This window comes from Mus musculus, chromosome 12 (assembly GCF_000001635.26).
Source record: "Mus musculus strain C57BL/6J chromosome 12, GRCm38.p6 C57BL/6J".
Taxonomy (NCBI): domain Eukaryota; kingdom Metazoa; phylum Chordata; class Mammalia; order Rodentia; family Muridae; genus Mus; species Mus musculus.
In genome coordinates, this window is record NC_000078.6 from 76,058,561 (window position 1) to 76,083,770 (window position 25,210).

The window sequence follows — 25,210 nt, forward strand, 5'->3', positions numbered from 1 at the left end:
TGACTGATTATATACTATATAGGACCTGAAGGCCCAGATTTGGTCTTTAAAAAGACCACAATGCATTTTCGGTCTTGCATAAAGACAAAGTTTAGCGTCCCTTCCTGCTTCTCGGTACTGATTTGGTTCTGCTCTTGTGTGCTTACTTTTCTCGTGGCTATGACAAAGTTTCTGGCAAAGGCAACTTGAAGAAGGATTTGGAGACCAGCAAGATGGCTCTGCTCCTAGAACCCGTGTAAAGATGGAAGGAGGAGAGTAGCAGTCCTATTAAGGTGTCCTCTGCCCTCCACACCATGCATGCACACACACAATAATGATAATAATAAGGTTTTAAAAAGAAAGGGCTATTTTGGTTTGTGGTTTTAGGGTCTTCAGTCCATCATGGCAGGAAGGGTGATGCAGCTTGACACCTTGTAGCACAGTCAGGAAGCAGAGAGACAACTTTTGCACTCAGCTGGCTTGCTTCTCTCTATTCAGTCTGTGCCTCCCAGCCTATAGGGAGTACCTATAGGGAGTACCTATATAGCCTATGGAGCCTATGTGGTACCACCACATTGAAGATGGGTCTTCCCTCCTTAGTTAAATCTCTGAAGATACCCTCACAGACATTCCTGAGGATGTGTCTCCTAGGTGATGCTAAATCCTGTCCAAGTTGGCAGTTCAGAGGGCTGTCATTCCATATGTACAGGCTGGTATCCCCAAATAGGAGCACCACTGAGAAATCTAGGTTCAGGCCCAATTCCAACTCTAACTAGCTGTTTGACTCTATGCAAGTTGTACTACCTATCTGGGCCCTATTTCTGCTCATCTTTAATGTAAGGAGGCCAGTTCATCACGTAGACATTTTATCTGTACTTTTTCCCCCTCACAGAACCACGTGCTGGCCCTGACAGCCCAGTCACCTGACATTGAACGTTTGAATGAAGAGAGCCTCAGGCTTCCCCTCAGTGACGTAACAATAAAAACATTACAAAGCTTGAACCGGCAGTGGATCCGGGCTACGGCCACAGCGCTGGACCACTACAGGTCAGGGCATCCTTTCTCTACTGCCGCTTCGGGGAAAGGTAGCATTAAGATCATTATTACAAGTCTCAGTGTTGTTTGTTTTCAAATCTTTATAGCGAACTTCAGGGAAATGGGTTGAATGAAAAGTTCCTTCATTACTGTGAAAGATGGATCCAAGTTCTGGAGAAGATCCAAGAATCACTTTCAGTGGAGGTTGCCCACAGCCTCCCTGCTCTACTGGAGCAACAGAAAACCTACGAGGTAAACCTGTGCTCTGCCACTCCTCAGCCACGTCCCCGAGGCAGGGCACAGGGAAAAGAGACATCCAAATGGAACACAAGGAGCGCCTGTCTTCCTTAACTGTCATCAGTGGTCACAGGCATTTAGGAATAGCTACTGTTGCTAGATCTGTCGTTTTCCTACTATTATGTTCCTAGATGGTCGGATGTGTTTGCAGTTGGCTCCCGATAACTTGGGAACTAATCAATTTCACAGACCCTCTGAGAGCCTTACTAGGAGCGCAAGTTCCCAATCCCTGACAGCGAAACCTATCAGCTGATAATTCATATTTTGGTTCATAAACAGATATTAGAAGCTGAAGTCTCTACAAACCAGGCAGTCGCTGACGCTTATGTGACCCAGTCCTTACAACTCCTGGACACAGCAGAAATAGAAAAGAGGTAAGCCGAGACGGGTTCTGGAGCGAAAGCACTTGGTGCGACAGGCCTTCTGATGCGAGAGCTTTTGTGTGTGTTCACGGGGTGTGATCAGAGGAGCATTTTACCCCATTGATACAATGCTGAAATGAATTTTAACCACTCAGGGTAGTTGTCTCTTATCTATGCCTTTGTGTGGAGCCTGTGAGCTCTTCCTAAGAGTCATCATAGGTTATTGTGAACTACAGATCTTAGGGTGCGTACTAGGATCTGTTCCTTCTAACTGCCAATGCATAAACCTTGCCAACATCCGTGCCCCGCAGCCTCACAGGGTTCCAGCCCTACCTTAGGACAGGGTCGTGCCTTATGGTCATAAGTGTGGTAATGATGCCTTTTCCTGTTGTAAGTGGATGAAGTCGGCAGCATGGAGGATTCTCAAAAGGGCCACCCCCACCCCAAGTGCATTAACTAAGTTTTGAGTGATTCTTCTGTATTATCTTTTTCTCTCCGCTTTCTCCTGCATGAGGTTTTGTTGTTTGAAATATGATGTAAGGTCCTCTTATCCCAAGCATGAAGCAGTGTCATAGTCACAAGAGGAGAAATGTCTCCCTGGGCATTCCCAATGCAGTCCGTGGGTAGCAGCAGGCAGGCTAGCCCTGAGGCTAGCCTGCTGAGCACAACTGAATCACTCATGGAGCTCGTTGACATGGCCAGAATCCAGAGGTGGTCCAGTTGTTCAAACGTTTCTGAGTGTCCCAGTTGCTACCATTTTCCCTCTCCCTGACCCCAGTTCATAGCTGAGAAATATGAAGGCTATGTCTTCATAGTCCCTGAGTAATACATGCAGGCCCATCTTAGGATAATAAGCTATTTTGATGGTATGTTATGATAAATATGACTTACCCAATTAAAGGCCCTATTTCTCCTGTGAGCAGCATTATCCATCTATAAAGAATTAGTTGGGCAGATAAAATAAAGCTTACTCTTAGTTGTGCCAGTTATATAAGATGCTCGGTCCAATAATTTGTAACACTACAAAGCACCTGCCCACGTATGGTTTTTTTCCCCATTGCCAGTTTCTAGATTTCCAGGAAGACCTGGCATCACGTATGTTAAGACAGCTCAACTCTTTTAAAGGAATGCTTCCCAGGCATGCTCCCTGGGAATGCTGGCCCAATGCCAGGTTGTGTGTGCGTACCTTCTAAACCATGCACCCCCCAGCTCTGTACCCCTCACTGTTTCAGGCTCAGGTTTCATGAAGTTGTTTGTTTCGTGTATGTTGTGCGTGCAAACGTCCGTCAGTCCTGGCCAGTGCCTTTTTGTACATGTTTGTGTTATGAATCTCTCGCCAATGGTTTTCCCCTAGACCAGAATTTGTCTCTGAATTCTCCAAGCTGTCAGACCAATGGCAGAGGGCCGCCCGGGGTGTTCGGCAGAGGAAGTGTGACATCAGCAGGCTGGTGACACAGTGGCGGTTCTTTACCACCTCTGTGGAGGACTTGCTGCGGTTCCTCGCCGACACCAGCCAACTACTGTCTGCAGTGAAGGAGCAGGACTGTTACAGCCTCTGCCAAACCAGGCGCCTGGTCCACGAGCTGAAGGTTTGTGTACACGGGTTGTCCCTGAGAGGCACAGGGGGCGAGGGAGCTTTATTGCAAGATGTTTGCTCAACTGACATTTTATTTAAATTTAGTTTTATTACTTTTAATTACATGTATGGACATGTGCATGTGAGTGCAGGTACCCCAAAATGGCCAGAGGTGTTGGATCCTCCCTGGAGCTGGGGTTGTGGTGAGCCACCTGATGTGCGGGTGCTAGGAACTGAATTCTGGTCTTCTGAAAGAGCAGAGAATACTTTCAGTCTCCGAGACCTCTCCCCAGCCCCCTGAGATTTAATGTTTTCTGTCATGACCCGAGTGTGTTCTATGCAAATGGGAGGCCAGCGAGGTATGACCACCCATAGCCTGGTCGCTAGTCTTGTGCAGTGTGAAGCTTTGTCTTACTGAGAAATAGAGATGCTCTCTCTAGGGTGTGAAAGATGCATGCTAGGCCAGTGGGTGGGTAGAACAGGAGAGGTCTGTGGTGATGGGATCACACCATTCAAACTCTGAGGGCACTGGCTAATGTATAAGGTATCCACAGATGCAGTGACAGATGGGAGGGCTGCTTGCTCTTCAAGAGCAAATTCAGACAACCAAATGTGCATCAGAAGGGTTTAGGGACTGGCAAGAGGGCTCGGAGAGTAAAGGCGATTGTTGCCAAACCTGAAGACCTGAGTTCAATCCCTGGGACTCACATGATAGAAGAAAAGAACTAGCTCCCACAAGTTTTCTTCTGACCTCCAGATAAGCACCGTATAGCAGATGCACCCCACCCCGACATGCATTCTATAAGTAAATCAACATATGAAAAATGAAAGGAAAGTTGCTTAATGAGCATAAACTCAGAGCAAGTTATTAAATATGTTCCCTCTTTAGTAGAGGGGTCGCTCTCCACCAGAAATGCAGGCAGTTGCCTTATCACTGCCTGAAATGCTGGGCTGGCCTCTCTCACTTACCCAGCCATCCAGTATTGACTGAGCACCCTCTCTGTCCTGGTGTCTGTCCTCATCACAGTGTAAGGACTAGACTCTGCTCTTCTCAATGCATCTAGGAAATCAACTAAAGGACTAATTAACTTAATCAATTAAAGAAAATACCAGATTGTAATCACTTTGTATATATAATTAACAGAGAAGCTAGTAGCTTCCTTAGATTTGGGTGGTCTCTGGGTTGGTGGCATTTCAACTGGGACCTGAAGGTGAGTAAGAAATGAACCAACCCCACAAGGATTTGGGAAGTGGTTTGGATGTTACACATAAAGGGGGGGAAAAAAGAGTCCGAGAGGAGAGGATGCTAGGGTTTTGTCCAGAGCATCTTGCTAAATCATATACCACGGAGCAAGCAGGGAATTGCCGAGGAGGCGGGGCCTCCTGTGAGAGGAGCTGTTGATTGGCACACTGCTCCTTTTGGAAGCATGAGTCAGTCAAGAGCCCTCCTCATTTCTATGTTGGACATAGCTTGTTTCAGTTTGCCTTAAGCCTTCAGTGTCCTACTCAGATCAGATGTTTTCTTTGTTCTTTCCTGTATTGATCAACATGTGTCATGGGTTTGACTATATGCTTGGGAGGGCATTACCTTTTTATTTGTTTTCTTTTTTCTTTTCTTTTTTTTTACTATCATATGCTCACTCTACTCAGAAGAGTTACTCTGATAATAACCTATATAATTATTTCAATTCAGAGACTCTAGTTGTTTTCTTAATGCTCTGAGATCCCTATTATCTTGTACATTTTTATTTTATGAACATATAAATATAAAAACATAGTTTATATGTAAACATACATATATAATATATAAACATTCATATGTAGTATACATTATATATGTGTGTGTCTATCCACACACATATACATAAATGCACACTGAGTGCTGCCCCTAGAGGCCAGAAAAGAGTGTCCTCTTCCCTGGTACTAGAATTACAGACAGCTGTCATGAGAGTGCTGGGAATTGAACTCAGGTCTGCTGGAAGAGTAGTCAGTGGCCTTAACCACTGAGCCATCTCTCAAGCACCCCAAGCTTCCAGTCTCCTAAGAGTCTTCTCTGTTACAGATCCTTGGAAGTTATCCTATGACCACCTCATCTGGAAGTATGGACCCCCTCAGCATTAAACATTAACTTTCCGTATGAATGTGTGTGTGTGTGCATGCACACACACATTCTGTATAGGTTTGTCTCATTTATGTGGAATTTACCATTCAAGAGAAGGTCTGGGAGAAATCCACAATCACATTTTCATGGGATCAGAGCCAAACCCTTTTTTTCCTTTTTAGAGCAAAGAGATCCATCTTCAGAGGTGGCGAACAACGTACGCACTGGCCTTGGAAGCCGGGGAGAAGTTGCGGAACACACCCAGCCCAGAAACGAGAGAATTCGTAGACGGACAAATCAGCAGGCTTCAGGAAAGCTGGAAGGACACTGAGCTTAGCCTGGGAGAGGTGATCAGCCGGCTCCAGAGCACTGCAGAGGTACGTGGGCGCCACTGCCATATTCTGCACGTGGCTCTTGGCTGTGGGACAGGAGGAGTGGTTTTTCTTTTTTTTTAATCCTATATTCTGAGTTTTCTAATGAAAGTTAGTCCCTACTAATAGAGGTCATGTCTGTTAGCACCATTAATAAAATAATAACTGCATGGGAAAACTGAGTATTGCAAATATAAACACCTGAGGTGCTATTCAATACTTACCTTGGGTCAGTGAGATGGCTCAGTGGGTAAAGGCACTTGCTGCCAAGCCTGCAACTTGAGTTCAGTCCCAGGGACCCACATGGTAGAAAGAGAGAACCAACTCTTGCAAAATGTCCTCTGTTGTGTGCAATTATATACCTACACAACCACACGTACTAAATAAGTAAGCAAATGAATACATGTTAAAGGAGAGGTTTGTGAAAGATGAAACATGAAATTCCTTGGATGTTCAGTACAGGAAACTAGCATTGCATGTATGCCCACCCTGGGGTACAATACATGACAATAAGCTCACCGTGCTGTGGGTCTCGGTTCTCATCAGAGAACGCACTTCCCCACAGATGCCAGTCCCTTGGGGAATTCCTCACTATATGGGAAAGAACTGAACTGTTTGGAGTCATTAGTAAGATAGTCTCTGCTTTGTTTTTGTTTTATTTGGTCCATGTTGTTCTCAAGGGCTGAACTGTTTTAAACTTATGACCCAATACTATAATACTCTTAGGTTTTCTTTTTTATTATTATTAATTATCATTATTTATTTATTTTTGTATGTGAGTACACTGTCTCTGTCTTTAGACACATCAGAAGAGGGCATCAGATCCCACTACATATGGTTGTGAGCCACCATGCAGTTGCTGGGACTTGAACTCAGGACCTCTGGAAGAGCAATCAGTGTTCTAAACCGCTGTGCCATCTTTCCAGCCTGCTCTTGGTTTTTCAAATGGAGTTTTTATTTTTGTTTCACTTGTCAGAATACTAAGCTATGTTTGTTTTGTTTCATTTCTATGCTTATTTCTGACACTCCTCTAATCTGTTGTGTGCACCAAAAAGCAGAGACCCAAACCACTCAGGGAAAGTTTTCTAAACCAAGAGTAAATTTGTGTGAGTTGGTCGGAACACTGTGCTATGGACAGAGTATTGTGGGCCAAGTGGAACCATGACACCAGACAGAGCTGACAAGGTAGAAGCAGATTCAAAAAAACCTCAATTAATCTCATAATTGAGAAGGGTAGGCATTAGAATCAGCTCCCAGCCAGACCTCTGTCCTAGAACACATGACCACAACACCCCACTAAAAGGACCATGACAACCAGTCACTGTAACATAAAAACCTAGAGTTCTCCATGTAATAATGTATCTAGACAGGCCCCGAGTGTTTAGCCAATGAGCTTCCCTTCCTGCAAAAGGAAGTTAGATCCCTGATTAACCCTGAGTAAGAGGTATGCATCCAAATACACCATGAATGAAACAGTTTGGACAAGTAAAGACTGTCTCCTTCATCAGGAATCTCAGCGGGAAGGAGGGGTGGCCTTCATTGTAAAGAGCCTCCCCTACATGTTCATAGTGAATCAGATCTGAACACCACAAACATGAAAATGCAGGCACCTATTGGCTTGGTTACATAAGGAAGAGAGATGTTTGTCTCTTCCCTAGGTCTTTAACTTCCCATCTGTGAGCCAGCGGATATTCTCCAAGCCCCGACACTCACCTTTTAAAATGTGTCCGCCCGTACTCTGTGTCTTAAGGTTTTACAACTGCAGTGACTTGGTAAAAGCTTAGAAACTCTTTGCAGGTGGAGGGAGGTGCTACAGTGTGAAGGGAACCAGGCATTGGGGAAAACCAAAGAGCAGCACAGAAAGGGGGGGAATGGCAGTGCATTTTGCCTGACTCTGCCATTGGGACACACACTCAAGGTGTAGATGCTGAAACCAATCTTCACCGTAGCCCTTCAGATGTAGATGTACACAAAACTGACATAGAATAGAGAGATAGAGACAGAGACAGGAAGAGAGTCATCCCCAACTCAATTCATACTGGTGACTGACATGTGTACTGATGTCCTATGTACCCCTTCAGGTCAGTCTGTATGAGATGAGGAACTGCCTTCTGTGTGGCTTATCCAAACACGCTTAAAAGAGACCGGATGTGCATCAAATGAGCTGGTCTAGTCTGTTGTTAGTTGTAGAGAGCCATGCACTCAATAGTTTTACTACTGTTTCCAAACAGACCTGGGACCAATGTAAAAAGAAAATCAAGAAGCTGAAAAAGAGGCTGCAGGCTCTGAAGGCACAAAGCGAAGATCCCCTTCCTGAGCTTCACGAGGCCCTCCATGAAGAAAAGGAGCTGATTAAGGTACTGACATCCGTCCGAGCCAGCGGCCAGGACAATCACACAGCTGCCTTGTGGGCACTTCAAATGCTTGCCTGCCTCTCTGCTTTTTGTGGTCAAGAAAAGTGTTCTGGTCAGCTGAAAGATTTTCCCTGTCCTCCGTCTAACAGCGTTCTGGTCTCTTAAGGTGTTAGAATCAATGTTCCATATAGTCCTCGTGTAAAGGTGAGAAAGGGCTTTTGCAAAGCGGTACATTGTAGGCTATTGTGGTAGCTCTCTTTCATGTTCTCTTTCTGTTTCTTCTCTGAATGTAAGACCTGGAGTCTGAGTGTGTGTGTGTGTGTGTGTGTGTGTGTGTGTGTGTGTGTGTGTGTGTGTGGTAGGTATGGAGGTCTGAGGACAGCCTCAGGTGTCCGTCTTTGCCCTACATCTTGTTTGAGGCAGGGTTTCTCTTGCTTCCATGCTAAGTACTCCAGGCTAGCTGGCCCATGAGCTTCTGAGGGGTTCTCCTGTCTCTGAACCCCATCTTGCCTTGTCACTGTTGGAATGCTGGGGTTACAGGAATGTGCCACCACACCTGACTTGCAGCCTGCCTCAAACAAGGTATAAGGCAAAGACTGACACCATATGAATACAGTCGGTACATCCTTCTGCAGTGATTGATATTGTTAGCTATTGTTCAACCTTTGTTAATCTGGAGTGTAAGGTAGCGTCTGTCTGTAGTTTGTCCCTTGTCCCATCAAGTCAGCCCTCTTGGGAACTGCCTGTTGCTATTTCCCTTGACTTTTGTGGCCTCCATTTGAACAAGTTGCTTATTTATTCTTCATATGCTGTCTCTTTTAAGTACATACTTACGAATATCCTTTTTTAAAGATTTTTTTATTTTATGTCTACGAGTACCAGAAGAGGGCATCAATTCCATTACAGATGGTTGTGAGCCACCATGTGGTTGGTGGGAATTGAACTCAGGACCTCTGGAAGAGCAGTTAGTGCTCTGAACTACTGAGCCATCTCTCCTGCCCTCTTATGAGTGTCTTCTATCAGACAGTTTATTCTTCTTTTCTTTCCTTTCTCATCATTTTTTTTTAATGTCACTGGGTGAACAATAGATTTGTAAAATTGTGTTTTGGGTTTTTGGTTTATGGTTTTGTTTTGATTTATATGTGTGTATGTGCGCACACCTATATTTGCGACAAGGTTTTGCTGTGTAACCCAGGCTAGTATTATCACATTCTTGATCTTCCTGCCTCTACCTCGAGAGCTGGTATTGTGTGGCTTTATTATAGGCAAATATGCGAGTATTTTTCTATACAACTGTGCCCTCTTTTTCTATAGAAAGTTTTTATCTGTGGGTGGTGGTGGCACACGCCTTTAATCCCAGCACTTGGGAGGCAGAGGTAGGCGGATTTCTGAGTTCAAGGACAGCCCGGTCTACAAAATGAGTTCCAGGACAGCCGGGGCTACACAGAGACCCTGTCTGGGGGGGTGGGGGGGGAGTCTCTATCTGTAACTCATAGAATACATTTTTATATCTTCTCCTAGATGTTCCCATATCTCCTAGATGTTAAGTGTTTAAAAGTACTGCTTTTTTAAATCCACATCTTAATTTGTTCTGGAATTGATGTTTGCATATGTTTTAAGTGAAACTCCTTTTTAAAATGTTATTCCTGTAGATAGCCCTGTAGCTTCTTGGAGCCTGCTTAGTAGACCCATGCCAGGTATTAAATTAACATATAAACAAGATTTGCAGCCGGGCAGTGTGGCGCATGTCTTTAATCCCAGCACTTGGGAGGCAGAGGCAGGTGGATTTCTGAGTTCAACTCCAGCCTGGTCTACAAAAGTTAAGTTCCAGGACAGCCAGGGCTACACAGAGAAACCCTGTCTCGAAAAACCAAAAAAAAAAAAAAAAAAAAAGAAAAAAAAAAAAGAAAAGAAAAAAGAAAAACCAAAAAAGATTTGCTCCTCAGATGTTCTTCTCCACTTCATTGGCTTCAATATCAAATTGCTATTAGCAGGCATCGAAGGCAGAAAGATGGGCATTAAAGCCAGTGTCAGCTGCATACAGAGTTCAAGGCCAGACTGGGCTACATCAAGTTTAGATCAAGATGCCAATAACAAAGTGAGAGAATCCAGTGTTATTCTCCATTGACATGCTGGAGTTTTCTTCCATAAAGTCTAGAAGCCTGTGCTGACTGTGAAATCCAAACCTTTAAGGACCTAGTGTCTCTCCTAGTGTCACACCCAGTGGCTTCCAGCAGAGTCTGCAGCTTTTATGAGCCCCGCCCCGTTTATCAGTGGAAACAATCATGGCAGAGATCCACAAATTCATCTGACTAATAACCAGATTCCAAAACATATCCCAAGTAACTGGAGGCCTATCTAGGACCATGGATATGATTCCGGAAGAGTCTGTGACCTGCCCAACCTGCCTGAGCCTTCCTTTCCTCATAAAGCTATGTCCCATTATGGCCAACTTCATGTGGGAATAACAGAACACAGACACATACATGATAGACACCTGCCACATACACACCATACATACACATACAACACACATACCATATACCCATATACCACACACAGCCATACACACAAACACACACAATACATATACACTCTCACCAGAAACACACAAGTTAAGCATTCCTATTTCAAAAAAAAAAAAAATCCCCCAAACTCTGAGGTATGAAGCATTTCTTGTTATAAGTATTTTGAATGAGGTATGGTCAGCCTGACATGTAATGTCTCTAAATATAAAGCTTTCATAGATTCCTGACTAACACAGACTCTATCTGTATCAGCGCTTCTAAACCTGTGGGTCGTGAGCTCTTGGGGGTTGACTGTGCCTTTCACAGGTGTTGCCTAAGACCATTGGAAAACACAGAAATTTACATCACAATTCGTAACAGTAGCAAAATTATAGTTATTAAGTAGCAATGGTAATAATTTTATGTTGGGGGGGTCACCATAACACAAAGAATTGTATTAAAGGGTCACAGCATTAGGAAGGTTGAGAACCACTGCTCTATATACTATTATGAAAATTGCTACAGTGGACATCTGAGACTTGTTGAAAGATCAATTTATTGGAGCAGTTCTAATTTTAAAGAAAATTTCAAATAATATAGTCACATGGTTCAAAATTCAGAATGTTCATAAGATGTATATTAAAATTTTTCTCCCATTCCTTACCGCAGGAATTGATGTGGCTAATTTGTTGAATATTCTTCCCAAGATAAAATATCCTGTCCATGTACACGCACGTGCATATGTCTTCATCTTTTGTTCCCTTTCTGTGCATGTATGTATATACATCCATGTATGTGTGCATGCCCTGACATGCATGTATACATGAAGACCAGAGGTCAGTGTCCAGTGTCATCTTCCATTGCTCTCCACTTGATTTGCTTGAGACAGGATCTCTCACTGAACCTGCAGTTCACTGATTTAACTAGGCTTGCTGGCTAGCAGGCTCAGGGATCCTCCTGTCTTCATCTCCCTGTGCTGGGAGGCATGCACTACCATGCCTGGCTTTTTCACATGGGAGTTGAGGCTCCAACTCAGACCCTCACTCTTGCACAGTATCTATCCTTCCCCTTTAGTTCAAATGGTAGCGCAGAAGAACAGGGCAAGGCTTGTGCTGCCTGTTGCTGTAGGGAATCCAGCTAGAGTCTGGTAATGCGCTGCTAAATATAAACAACTTGAAGTTTTATATCATGCTCTATATATGGTAACTGGGATTTTACAGGTAATTTTGCAATACAGACCATTTATCAGATTAAAGATAAAGGAAACTATATCTGGCTGACTTATTCTCTTTTGCCATCATTTTCTAGTAAATCAGGGGCATTTTAACTTAAAGGCTGTAGCATTCTTTGGTTGGGCGGATGGATGGTTCCAAGGGAAGGAACCCAGAGCCGGTTGTGTGTTGTTGTGTGCTAGGCAAGTCTCCACCCTTGAGATACACTCCCAGATCCGAGGCGTGGTTCCTGGAATGTTTCTACAGAAGTGATCATTGGCTGTAATTAGCTCACATACTACACCTCCCTGCGTATTATTTGACTTCTTTGTCTTTCTCTTAACACTTAAGAACATTTTAAAGCTCTTAGCCCTGTGTGGTTGTATAAAACCCCTAATCCCAGTTTAGGAAGCTGAGGCAGGACTGTAAGTTGGAACCCAGCCTAAACAACATATCGAGTACCAGGCCATTCAGTACTTCATAGTAAGTCATTTGCCCAACTTGCACGAAGCCCTGAGTTCAGTCCCCACTACTGCAAAACCAAACAGATAAACAACGACCAAAAAGAGTTATTGGTACAAACTAGACAAGCTGCTTTCCTTTTCCTTTCTTTTCATTCATACATATAACTCATCATATCTAACGATTCAGTATGCACCAGGCGTGTGGCAGGTGCCATGATAAAACACCATGACACAAAGCAACTTGAGAAGAGAAGGGTGTATTTCAGAAGCAGTGTTGTTCCGGTCCCTGCCAGTCTGTCAGTACAGTCTGTTGGGGAGATACATGCTAACCACATAGCTACACTGTATGCATGTGTGTGGGGTGTGTATGTGTACTGTAGGGAGAAAAGAGAGGAGCAATGAGACTATAAAGCAGAGGTCCCAGGCTGGGGGTATAGCTCTGTGGTTGACTGTTTGGGATTAAAGGTGTACATCACTGTGCCTGGCCATTTTTATGCAGACTTTGAAAGTTTCCTCTGGACCATTTTTATGAGAAACATAGAGAATTTAGCAAGTTAAGAGACTACACCACTCTAGCTTTTAGAACACTGGAAAACTATCAATGGGAATTAGTGCCTCGTTACTGTAGCCGCTCTTCGGACTGATCTCTGGAGTAAATGACACAAAATCTTCTTTCAGATTTCATCTGAAGGCCTGGAAAATGAGCCATACATAAAGAACCCTAAACACAACTAAAACCTAACAGACTCGGGGTGTCTGGGCTGGTCCCTTCACTTCCCTCTGCAGCGGAAAGGATTGTCATTTATTAAATGCTACCTTTCATTGGATCAGAAAAGGACTTCATTTTAAAAACTCATTGAAGCCGGGCGGTGGTGGCACACGCCTTTAATCCCAGCACTTGGGAGGCAGAGGCAGGCGGATTTCTGAGTTCGAGGCCAGCCTGGTCTACAAAGTGAGTTCCAGGACAGCCAGGGCTACACAGAGAAACCCTGTCTTGAAAAACCAAAAAAACAAACAAACAAAGACTGGTAAAGGTCCTGGATGGTTTTTCAATAGAAACACTTTATTAAACTCCAGCTACCTGAGGGAAGGAGCTGGAAGGGAGCAAAGACTGTCTGTCCCCTTGAGAGAAAGGTGACTGGAGGCAGCCAGGCAGGGCTGCGGGAGCGGCTGTTTCTCATTCCGAAGGTCCCTCCCCTTCCCAGGCTCCCCTCCCCCAGAGTCTAATCAAAGGATTAGCCTACAGGTTTGGAAACAACAGCAGCTGGAGTTGAAGGCATTTTTCCCTTTCTCCTCGCATTTAAATGCAGGAAGTAGAGAAGTCTCTGGCTAACTGGACGCACAGCTTGAAAGAACTTCAGACTATGAAGGCCGACTTGAGCCAGCACATCCTGGCGGAGGACGTGACGGTTCTGAAGGAGCAGATCCAGCTTTTGCACAGACAATGGGAGGACCTCTGCCTAAGAGTAAGTCAGTCAGCCGCCTTCGGGGCTGTGGGGGGGTTGATTGAAGCGTCCCAAGGCCAAAGGAAGGGATCCTGACTTCGCTGAAGCAGGAGCCCTTGGATCCTGGGACCCCTGTGCCTCTCTGCTGGTCCTTTAGGAGGCAGCAACCGGTTTTAACAGATTGACCTCTTTGTTTTAACAGAGTTCACTGTGTAACTTTGTACACTTCCACTGAGTTCGTTTTGGCTGGTGGGTTGGGTTGGTTTGGTTTGGTTTAAGATCACCTTAAGCTGGGATGGCAGCAAGGGCCATGCTTGTGAAGATTCTGCTCCATGGCTTGCTTAGGGAAGTACCAATCTGCGTGTTAGGAGAGATCTCTCTGACCCCCCTGTGTATTTCTCCTCTGCCACACCGCAGCCTTGATGCCCACAGGCATGGAGGCAGTTATCTATCAGAGAACCAGGCTTCCGCTGCATTCAGATATTCAGTTCTAAGAGCCTTTTACACTCTGGAGTGATTAGAGCCTAATGGCCTTACCAGATCACTTGTACTGGATAAGAATGGAATTGTGTTTAGCCGATTGCACAGTTCCAGACTATGACAGGATATCACGGTGGAGTTAAAGGGTTCAGTTAATCTTAAAGACCCTTAAGGATATAAAATTCTCAGGAAAAGTTAATGCCTTAATCTCATTTTTTTTTTGTATCAATGAATTTTTGACATTTGTAAATACCTGTTTTCTAAAGACACTTTTAGTTACACTTTGAAGTAAATAGTATACTTTACAGAACCTTGGTTCTTAGTAGTTACAATGTACTCTAAGTGTCTTTTAAATTGTTCTAATTCCTGTTTTCTGTAAATGAAAGCACTCCGGATCTGTGAGAAGTCTTGAGAGAGTTAGGACTCAAAGAGCGCACCCAGATGGTCCCGATTGTTCCCACCGTGGACTCAATCCTGGCACACATGCCAGGAGTTTTAAAAGCCAAAATAAACAGATTTCTGGAGGAATGGGAGCAAAATGCTTGTTTTTCTAGGGATAGATTTCGGGCCTTTTAAATGCATCTGGCTGGGCGGGACACTGGAGCATTTGGTATCTTGACCTCACTCAGGGAAGAGCAGAAGTTCTTTTGTACGTGGTGAGGGAAAAAAAAAATCTCAGGAGAGTGCAGCCGTCTCTTCCCCTTTCTATAAAATGTGGTGCTAAAACTACTGAAGAACTCTTAGCTACCCCATATTACACTACCCCGTTTAAGATTTCAGTGACTTCTCAGAAACTGAGAATTAGATGAACTTTTAGAAAGGCTGGTTCAAATTATCTAGATGTGAGTTTAATTGCTAACCCGTAGCCCTCTAAGGAGCCGGGAAGCCCCGTGCCTGATGTTAGTACAATAGAGCACTGGGCTTTTGGGGGTCAGCCTGCTCGCTCCAGACCAATGTTTGCTGACATTTTCATGGTTTCCAGACAAAAACTACAGTGTGTAATGACAAGATAAATTAAATGAATTGTTTGGGGATTTGGTGTTTCTGTTTGTTTTATTTTGTTTTGTTTAAATTCTCAAAAAAAAAAAAAAACCAAACTTTTTACTACTTTTAAGGTAGTTCATTTGCATTACTAATGAATGGCTGGGTGTTTTTTCTTTTCTTTTTTTTTTTTTTTAACTTTGTGATCTGGATTTAAATAAGTTAATCTTCAAAATAAGTAAGCAGGACACTGCCTGCTGGATATAAAGACTTGATGAGTTTCCGAAAGGGAAAAGCTTTAGGCCACAAAAGTTAGAAATTCTCGTGGAGGGAACAGTAGATGTAAATACTGAAAGAACAAGGGAAACAAAAACCGAAGCAGAGCCTTGATTGACTCTGTACTCACCTTAACCTTTCTGCCTTGGGCTTCATGGCGATCAATACAGAGGACAGAGCACCGTCATTTTGCCTTTTGTTAGTTTTTATGGTGGTCATCACGGGTGGAAAAAACTTTTGTTAATGTTAAGTCTGAAGTTTTAAGAAAAGGAAACAGGTTTCAGAAGCACTGACCAAAGTGAATGGCCTTTGTGTGTGTCTGTGTGTGTGAAAGGTGTGTGAGGTGGGGGGCTAGAGTGGGGGTGCTCTCGGGTGTTGAGAGCCAAGGGATTTTCCTTCCCTGCTATCCTCAGCTGCCCCGTGCATGTCATTACCTAGGTGGCTATCCGCAAGCAGGAGATTGAAGACAGACTCAATTCGTGGATCGTGTTCAATGAGAAAAATAAAGAACTGTGTGCTTGGCTGGTCCAGATGGAAAACAAAGTTCTACAGACAGCAGATGTCAGCATTGAAGAAATGATCGAAAAGCTACAGAAAGTGAGTGGGGGCGGGGTTCCCTGTGGATGCAATGGAGGAGGGCTGTGGGCTTCCACAGGGCTCCAGGACCTGCCGTGTCCCTGGTGTTTCTAATGGCAGTGTACATCTTTCAAGGGACTGTTTTTGAGTTTTCTGAAGGAGGGCATGGGAGAGAGCGAAAGCATGAGCTTGTCATAGGTGGATACAGTGCTGAGGAGGGCTGCTTCCCTTCAGTCAGTCAGGAAGACTAGCCAGTGATGGGATCTAGTGAGTGTTAAGTAGAACCCAAGTCAAGAGGACGCCTGCAGCAATGAGGCTTACGGAAGAGGTCAGTGGAGCATCATTGTACAGTCACCCAAAACACCTCTCCATAATCCCTGGGAAAACTGACCTCAGGCCGACTCGGTCAGCTCTGTCTAGCCTCAGCTCCACATCTGTGACGTGCAACTGAACGGTTGTTCATTAAGAAAGAGCCTGAGGGGGCTGGGATATAGCCCAGGTGGTAGAGTTCTTGCCTTCCATGCATGAAGCCCCGAGTTCAATCCTTGGCACTGCAAGGATAAAGAAAAAAACCATACCTACACCCTGGAATGGAAACGCACGCCTACACCAGCACTCAGGAGCTGCAGGCCTGGGCTACATAGTCAGAGGAAGTCATTGCTGCGTTAAACACTTCATAGTCACCCGGCTGGTACAGCCATCCCTTGAAGAACTGTTGACAAGTATAAGGTTTTTGTTTTCCAATTTAAACCAATGTAGACAGGTCTGGAAAGATGCCTCAATGGTTAAAAGCCCTGGCGTTTCTTCCGAAGGACCCAGTTTGAATTCCTAGGATCCACATGGCAGCTCACAACTGTCTGTAACTCCTGTCCTAGGGGATCTGTCACCCTCACACAGACACACTGCAAGAAAAACACCACGGTACATAAAATACATAAATAAGCTAATGTAAGCAACATGGTAGTATGTGCTAGCCATCCCATCACCAGGGTGCCTGAGGCAGGAGGATTGCCTGGAGTTCAGTTTCAGCCTAGACTACACCATGAGACCCTGTCTGATAAAATAAAAACAAACAAAAAGGTGTGTTAAGAGAGAACTGTGCCCTGGGCTGGAGAGGGACCAGCCTGGTGGTGACGGCTCGGGCCCTGTGCTTTGGTACCTGTCAGGACTGTATGGAAGAAATCAGCTTATTCACAGAAAACAAACTGCAGCTGAAGCAGATGGGCGACCAGCTGATCAAGGCCAGCAGCAAGGCCAAGGCGGCTGAGCTGGAGGAGAAGCTCAGCAAGATCAACGACCGCTGGCAGCATCTCTTTGACGTCATCGGATCAAGGTAAGGACTGGCCTAAGATAATTTGTATTTACTCCTAGCGATCTCCTCACAGACCTGGTGAAACTGAGCCTAGTCTTCCCGTGTGGTAGCCGGGCAGGTTATAAGCATACAGATTTGCAGTTGAGGGGAGATGAGGAGAAATTCTAATTTGAACAATAAATGGAAATGATATTTGTGTGTGTGTATGTGCATGTATGTGTGTGAATATGTGTGTATGTGTGTACATGTACGTGTGTGAATATGTGTGTGAGTGTGTGTGTGTGTGTGTGTGTGTGTGTGTTGTTTGTGATGCAAAGGATTAAACTCGGTCTCACATGCTAGGCAAGTATTCTACTACCAAGTTATTGTTTGATTGCTGCTGCTGCTGATATTGTTATTGTTGAGTGTGGGGTCTGGCTAAGTTCCCCAGGCTGGCCTTGAACCAATCTTTTTTCCTCTGCCTCCCGAGTAGCCAGAGCTACAAGCACTTGCCACTGTGCCCAGCTGGAGTTGTTTTAAACCAGAGTTGGAAACTTAGTTCGAAAGAGATCCTAAAGGAGAGTTCTCCTTCAGAAACTCACCCCATGCTAGAATTAATGTGTCCCCCATGAAATTACGCCTGCCTGTTCCAGCACTACACTCTGTGTAGTAACAGCTGGGCCCAGTGTAACCAGGTCCTTGATGGGCCCCCCTGGTCCCACTGGAGAATACAACTTTGAATACTGGTCAGCATATCCTCAGATGTGACCACAAAGCTCTGTTCTCCAGTGCAATTTTGTCTGAAAGAGAGCTAGGAAGATTGTCTGCCATCAAACAACGGAAACCTTTGTAGATGGCTTCCAATTTCAAGTCTTCTCGGGAAAGGCAGTGCCCTCCTCCCCGGACCACACATTTTCCTAATGCGCCCTGGTTTTCCGAGATGTCTGCTTTGGGACCACTCATGCAGCATTGTCTGCCAGTGGCCCAGCATGTGTCTCACAGGACAGTGTGCTCAGGTGTGAACATGAATGTCATCTGGAGTTTAGAGGAGAGACTTAATGTTAAGATTTGGAGATAAGAATAGACCGGTGTTAGTGACGTGGCGTGCCCTTTACCTCACTGACCACTGGAAACCGTAAGTGAACCTGACTCGGTCAGCAGAGGCAACGGCCAGGTGGGGCTAGCTCAGCAGACAGGAAGTGAGAGGAGCCAATTACGTTAATGAGAGCGCATGTCTGTCAGCAGTAGAGCCAAGCACATGGAGAGTCTGTCTTCTGAGAGTAGAGGGTGGAGAAAAGGAAAGACCTGCCACCCAGATGGTCCTGAGTGAAGGTTCGGAACTCCTGATGGCCAATGCAGGCAGTGGGAGAGACCCTTGGTATGAGAAAGCAGGTACGATGTGGAACAGGAGAAAACAGGAGTGATGTGGAATAGGAGAAAAGCCACCCAGGAAGGGATGAGAAGCCCCGCTGGCTCACATGTAAGAGAGGGGGTAGCATGCAGTTTTTCAATGCGATCACTGTGTAGATGTCAGCAGGCTGCTGGCTTCTCACTGACTGCACATCTCTGGCCAGTTCCTTGGTAGAGATAAAAGTGCATCAGCCTTCTTGGACATAGTGATTGGCAACAGCAGCAAATATCTTGGCTGCCTATTGAGTTCATGCCTTGTATGATGTTGCTTCACCTTTGTAGTACAATTACTTATGGGAGAGGGACAGAAATGAGTGCCACATCACATGTATGGAGGTACGAGGACAACCTGTGGGAGTCTCCTTCTATCATGTGGATCGCAGGGGTAGAATTCAAGTCATTAGATTTGGCAAGAACCGTCTTTACCTGCTGAGCCATCTCTCCAGCCCTCACTTAATGTAATTTTAATGTAATTCTGAAAGGTTGATACCATCATCCCATTTTGTAGTTAAGAAAAACTGAGCGCTGAAGTTAAATAACTTGCCCAACTGATAGAGACAGCTGAGAATGCAACCAGTATCTTAACTCAGGCAGCTGCCATCTTCCTGCCACCGTAGACCTTTCTAGTTGGAAACACACAATGAGTAGAGAACTGTGAAAACTTCACCATAAGCCTAAGTTAAAGTTGAAGGCTTGGCCTGGAGTTCAGAACTCTAAAGCCCACAAAGCCAGGTCTCATTTGCTGCTTAAAAAGCAAAGCAAAGAAAAAGAAAAAAACTATTACTCTGGGTTTATTCTCAACAAATTGCAAAATGATTACTGCAACATTACAACAGGCTTCTTTTTTTTTCTTTTTAATTTATTCATTTTATGTATGTAAGGGCATCAGATCCCATTACAGATGGTTGTGAGCCACCATGTGGTTGCTGGGAATTGAACTCAGGACCTCTGGAAGAACAGTCAGTGTTCTTAACCACTGAGCCATCTCTCCAGCTCCCACAACAGGTTGCTTGCTTGCTTGCTTGCTTGCTTTCTTTTTCTTTGTTATTAAATATTTTCTTTATTTACATTTCAAATGTCATCCCCTTTCCCAGTCTCCCCCCCCCCCACTTCCAGGAAACCTCCATCCCATCTCTCCCCCCCACCCCCCGCCCAAAAAAAAAAAAAAACCAGGTTTTTTTTTTTTTTTAAGCTACATTTCATCTGATTATTTCAGACAGCAAAGCTCCTGGGGGCAGGGCAGCAGAGCCAGGCTCTTCACATCAGCTCTTTTGGCTCTTAGAAACAATACTACATGATCAGTCTGAGCCTTCATTTTCAGAGAGGGAAACTGCACTTCAGAGAAGGGGAAGGAGGTCTCTCAGGAACTTCTGCTCAGGGCTGCAACAGGAGCTAGAGTCTGTCTGTATGTCTGTCTCACTGCACAGAGCATCTTAAGAACACATCTGGCTCCTGTGAGATGCTGGCTTTCCAAGGCACTATATGAAAATTTTTCTGAAACCTAGGACTCGATGTCAGCCACTGTGTAGTGGAAGACAGTGGTTCTCAAGCTTCAACAAGCATCATATCCTACCCTGGTGTCCCACGTCTAGAGCTGCTCCAGCCACGGGAATGGGTGGAGCTGAGACCTTCATTCCTGATGTGTGCCTTGGTATGGTACTCCTGATAGGAAGACCACACAGAACATATGAGCAGTGGAATGAAGCAAGTCAGAGATTTGAGAATGAGTCTTGAGCCTCAGTCTCCATGCTGAAGGACCATGCACAAGTCCTGCTTCCTGCCTCCTTAGCAGGGTACCTGTGAAGGCTGAGATCCAGGTGAGACGGTGGCAGGACCACTAAGGGTCCATCCACGCACATCCACCTCCATGGCATCCATTGAGGATGTCTGATAACCACAACAGGAAGACAGGTCTTAGCCTTGAACCACTGTCTTCTCCACTTAGAAAGTCTTCAGCATCAGCAACATCCTTAAAGCAAAGAAGCTGCAGGGTATGTGTCTTGAGATAACCTTGACAAGGGCTGGAAAATCCAAGGTGCCTTCACATAAGATTACATAGGCCCTGGGCTATAATTATCTAGAATCCAGTCAGACTCAATGACAAGGAATTTTAGTTACATACCTCTTTGCTCACTCAAGAGATTAAATGAAGAATACACTTTGTTAGCCATAGTCATTACCCTCCTCCCCTTATGTTTCTTAGACACTGTATATAAAAAGTGAATTGACAAAACCTAAATACAGGAAGGGCAACCGAGTTCTTTTTTTTTTTTTTTTTTTTTTTTTTTTTCTCAGAGCCATCAGTATGTACTGTCCTCTAAGAGGGAGGGAGTTACATGAGAACATGGGAGATGGACAGAAATTAACATTTTCAGCCAACAGGGACCATGGCTCCAAGAGGGCCTTCTCAATTAGACTTCAGTGGACGTAGAGTCAGGGAGGATTTGGCACCTTCTGTTGTGTGAAGCAGGAACTGTGAGCACAGGTCACCCTGTGTCTTAATGTTTAGTCAGTGGGGGTTGGGGAGGGTGTAGTGCATATCTTGGCTGAGCCATTTCATAAGATCTGGGGTGAGGGTACCCATGGTAGACATCAGGTATCTTTCCTTGATAGATCCCCTCTTTATATTTTGAGGCAAAGTCTCTCACTGAGCCCCAAGTTCGTGGATTGACTAGATGGCTAGCCAATGAGATCTTGCAATGCACCTGTCTTCTTGCCTCCACACCCCCATCCCCAGGCTAGGGTTACACGTATGAACAAGACCATGCTCAGCTCTTATGTAGGAGCTGGGGATCTGAACACAGACCCTCATTCTTGCTTGTGTGACAGACAATTTACCAACGGAGCTGTCTTTTAAGCCCTAGGGTTGGGACCATTTTTAAAGACTATTTCTATCAGTGTGGGTGAATGATCCAATGGATATTTCTAGTCCCTGAAAGCTCCTTTGGAAGACTTAACACTGGTAATCTCCTTCGAGAGGGGATCGTTAGTGATCGCTTTCATTTCGCTTATCTACAGTTTCTAAGGAAAATGCTACTATTGGCTTGAGTATACTCCTCAATGGTACCATCATGAGTGGGCTTAGTATCCTATGCTAGTGTATGAAGGAGAGACTTCAGCTAGATGGTAGCATGTAACCAAAGGCTTGTCCCTTCCTGTTGACACTGGATGGCTCTTGTGCATTCAGAAGTATCATGTCTCCCGGGAAAGACAGCAAAAGAAATTAAACATACTTTTCACATTCCCTCTACCAATGTGAGAACCCCGTCTCGTGTATGCTGATAGCAAGTAAAATGACATCTAAGCTCAGCAGGTTTTACCCCGGCAACCGTGGGTTATGGATGGTTTTCATCCCATGTAGAATGGGCTAACCCTTTTCATGGCCTTCCTCTTAGCTGTATCTTCCCAAGGTCACTGTGAGAGGCCAAACAGTGCTTCCGGTCAGGAAGCTGTCTTTCTCCAACCAGCACAGGTGCCGGGAAGGGTATAGAGGTCACTGGGTATAGAGAAGGAACTGCTGGAGGTGGCCCTGCCCAGTTCTACTTTCCTTCCTGTCAATCCAACTATTCCCCCTCCGGAGCAGAAGTGCCTTCTGGGAGTTGAGGGCTTCCCCAAGGGGAATGCAGCCAACTAATGGGAAGCAATTGCCCGGATGTGCTTGGTCAGGGAATGAGCGCCAGAGTCTCCCACTCAGAGGTCACAGGAGCAGCTCAGCTTGTGGCAGCGAGTAAACCAGGTGCCACGTTTTAGGGAAAAATGTTGCCAAGCCTGCACACCTTGTTCCACTGGTATAGAAGGCTTACATTGTCGTCGTCATGTCATCGTCATCTCACAGGTGTGAAATAGAGTAATGGTTAAGTCGTGGGTTGTAGGAACACAGGAGCTAAAGTCTCAAAATAGGAAAAGAAACAAGCCCAAGACATTGCCATAGGAGAAAGAAGGATTTCCGTCTTCCTACATTTTAGAAAACCCAGAAGGGAGAAACTGAAATCTCCTCTATCTTGAGGCCCATTTGTACTGCAAGGTGGAGTCCCTCCCTGTGCAACCGTCAGTGGGATAGTGTAAGATGAACTCTGGCCTTCTCAGGCAGGGCTCCAGTTCTTAGGCAAGAGGAAAGCTCCTTAGGGAAACGTCTCCTCAGGACCTGAGCAAATCACCCTCCACCCCCCACCCTCACCCCCACCCCCACCTGAAGCTCGGGCTTCAGGTTTCACTGCTGCTTGTAAACGTGACACGGAGAAATTATAAACCAGAAATCTCTTTTCTCCCATGTTCCCAATCTAAATGTTTCCTCCCTGGCTTTATAGCACTTCATAAATAACACGGTGCCAAGATAACGCTGGGACTTTCTCCCCTCAGCCTTGCAATCCTGTAGCGTCAGAACAAAGGCTGTGTGTGTGAGAGCAAAGAGCTGGAGAGACATGGTTTCTTTATTGCAAGGGGAAAAACAGATTAAAAATTGCGGAGCATAGAAAAAGGTGTCTTCCTTCCTTGCCGGCATTACCCTGTGCCCAGGAGCCAACTGGGGTGGTGCCGCTGCCGCGGCCGATGGGGAGCCTTGCGGAGGGCCTGGTTGGAAGATGCTGAGCCAGTGAATGAAGAGAGCAGGCTGGGCAGGGGGAGGGGCCGCCTGGCCAGGAGGTGGAGGTGCAGCCGGGAACTTGGAGCGTCCGCTGAAACCTAAGGAATGGTTTTTTCTCATAAACAGTAAGTGCCATGTCAGCGGCAGCTGCACCCGTGACCCAGGTGGCCCCTGCTATCTCTGTGTGTCTTGCTGTCTGGCTCACTCGTTTTGGTTACAATAGAGATCACCGATGAGATGGTGGCTGCGGAGTGTGTGCACTCAGCCATCGGGGGATGGGTTCTCTCTGGCGTCAGCATGCTTGTGGTGTCCGCAGCCTACCTCTGACAAACCAGGCAGAGAGAGAGAGATGCGATTATGCTGTGTGAAAAATAGAAATCTCCCAGCATCAAAAATGCTCCAAAGCAGCAATTGGCTCCAAAATGTGCTATCCTGTCTGTGCCCTCAAATCAGGGCGTGGAAATTAATGATTTTACTATGAAGATATTAAGCTCTTTAAAAGGATAAAATTGTACAAGCTTGGTACATTACGTTCAGCAACTGACAACTGCCTATAGGTTTAAGTATTTCCTTGGGTCCAGGTTTGGATACTATTGACCGTTTTAGTTCTCCTTACTAATTTTGTTACGCTGTCCACATTGACAGAGGCATCGTTTAACTTACACCTACCTGGGCTTTTATAATTTGCATACCGTATACTGTTTGCCATTAGAACAGAGCTGAAAGGTATATTACTCCATGTGCATGAACATGAATTATTCCAGAAATATGCATTTGCTATTTAAAGCCTCTCATATACATAGCAAGGCTTCTGCTTGCTATATGCAATGATCACCAAGTCACCTTCGTTTTGACGGTTCTTGAAGGAGAGCTGTGTTCTTCAGTGTTATATTCTGAGCCACCTCTAGTTAAGATGAAAGAAAAACTTTATTCACCTTGATCATGCCCTGTATCTCTCTACCCAAGATTCCTGTCATAGAACTCTTCTATTCTACAGCTGCTCTTAGGCATGACCCTAATTTTGTTTGGTTTCATAGGGGGAAAAAAATGTCTTTTGGGATGCATGGCTTCTCCTTTGCACCCAACAGTACAGTTTTGGTCATCAGTCCTGGAATTCAGCTCAGGAGACCAGACTTCTTTTCTTCTGGGTATATGTCATGTGTCCAGAGGTAATGCATGACAACTACTACCTGGATAACCATGGGCAAGTGCAGAGGTGGGTCCCACACAAGCTGCCCAGGTGGCTGATGTCATGTCATGCCACGCCGTTCTGACTAGGTTTCCTTGTTTCCTGATGTTAACTGAAGGTCTGAGTGGTTTGAGAACCATATGAGTGAGGCCTGATGTATAGAGGTCAGCCATCAGGATCAGCAAAGGGCACATGCTTCCCGAACCAGTGAAGGTGACAGTTGAGTTACAGTGTCTGTGGGGAGCAGAACTACAGAGACTTTAACAATTCATCTGTTATTCTTGGAATAAATTCTCAGGTGATTGCTGGAGAAACATTCTGATTCCAATGCATTGAGGGTGTCAGACAGAGGTTAAGCCACAGAGCAGGTTAGACTCACTGGGTAAATCAGTCTGTCTATCTGTCCATCTGTCTGTCTGTCTCTTCCCCTCCCCCTCTGCCTCTGCCTTCCCTTGCTCCACTTGGCCTTTAAGCTTACTTGTTACCAATAGATGACCTGCCACTCACAGAAGGACAGTAAGTTGCTTTGTGGGTAAAGTATTCTGTTATCCTCTTGTCTTTAACATATGGCATTGCCATCGTTTGAATGGAAAAGACAAACTGGTGACTGTCACTCCCTCCCCCAGTGGGTATTTATTTCTAAGTACTTCTGATACTGTACCCGATACCTAAGTTGCAGGGGCATAAGCTCTGTAGGACTTACGACCCAGCTTTGAGTTACCA

At 45.1% G+C, this 25,210-nt stretch overlaps 1 protein-coding gene across 1 annotated transcript in view; it reads left to right on the plus strand.

The window, feature by feature from the left end:
• The window catches only part of Syne2 (spectrin repeat containing, nuclear envelope 2), a 292,611-nt gene that overhangs the window by 240,243 nt on the left and 27,158 nt on the right, over positions 1-25,210 (plus strand). The window contains exons 91-99 of the mRNA NM_001005510.2: positions 872-1,026; positions 1,122-1,266; positions 1,591-1,685; positions 3,028-3,262; positions 5,533-5,727; positions 7,953-8,078; positions 13,568-13,723; positions 15,878-16,036; positions 17,182-17,348. Of these exons, the coding sequence (NP_001005510.2) occupies positions 872-1,026; positions 1,122-1,266; positions 1,591-1,685; positions 3,028-3,262; positions 5,533-5,727; positions 7,953-8,078; positions 13,568-13,723; positions 15,878-16,036; positions 17,182-17,348 (1,433 nt within the window). The remainder of the gene's footprint in view (positions 1-871; positions 1,027-1,121; positions 1,267-1,590; positions 1,686-3,027; positions 3,263-5,532; positions 5,728-7,952; positions 8,079-13,567; positions 13,724-15,877; positions 16,037-17,181; positions 17,349-25,210) is intronic.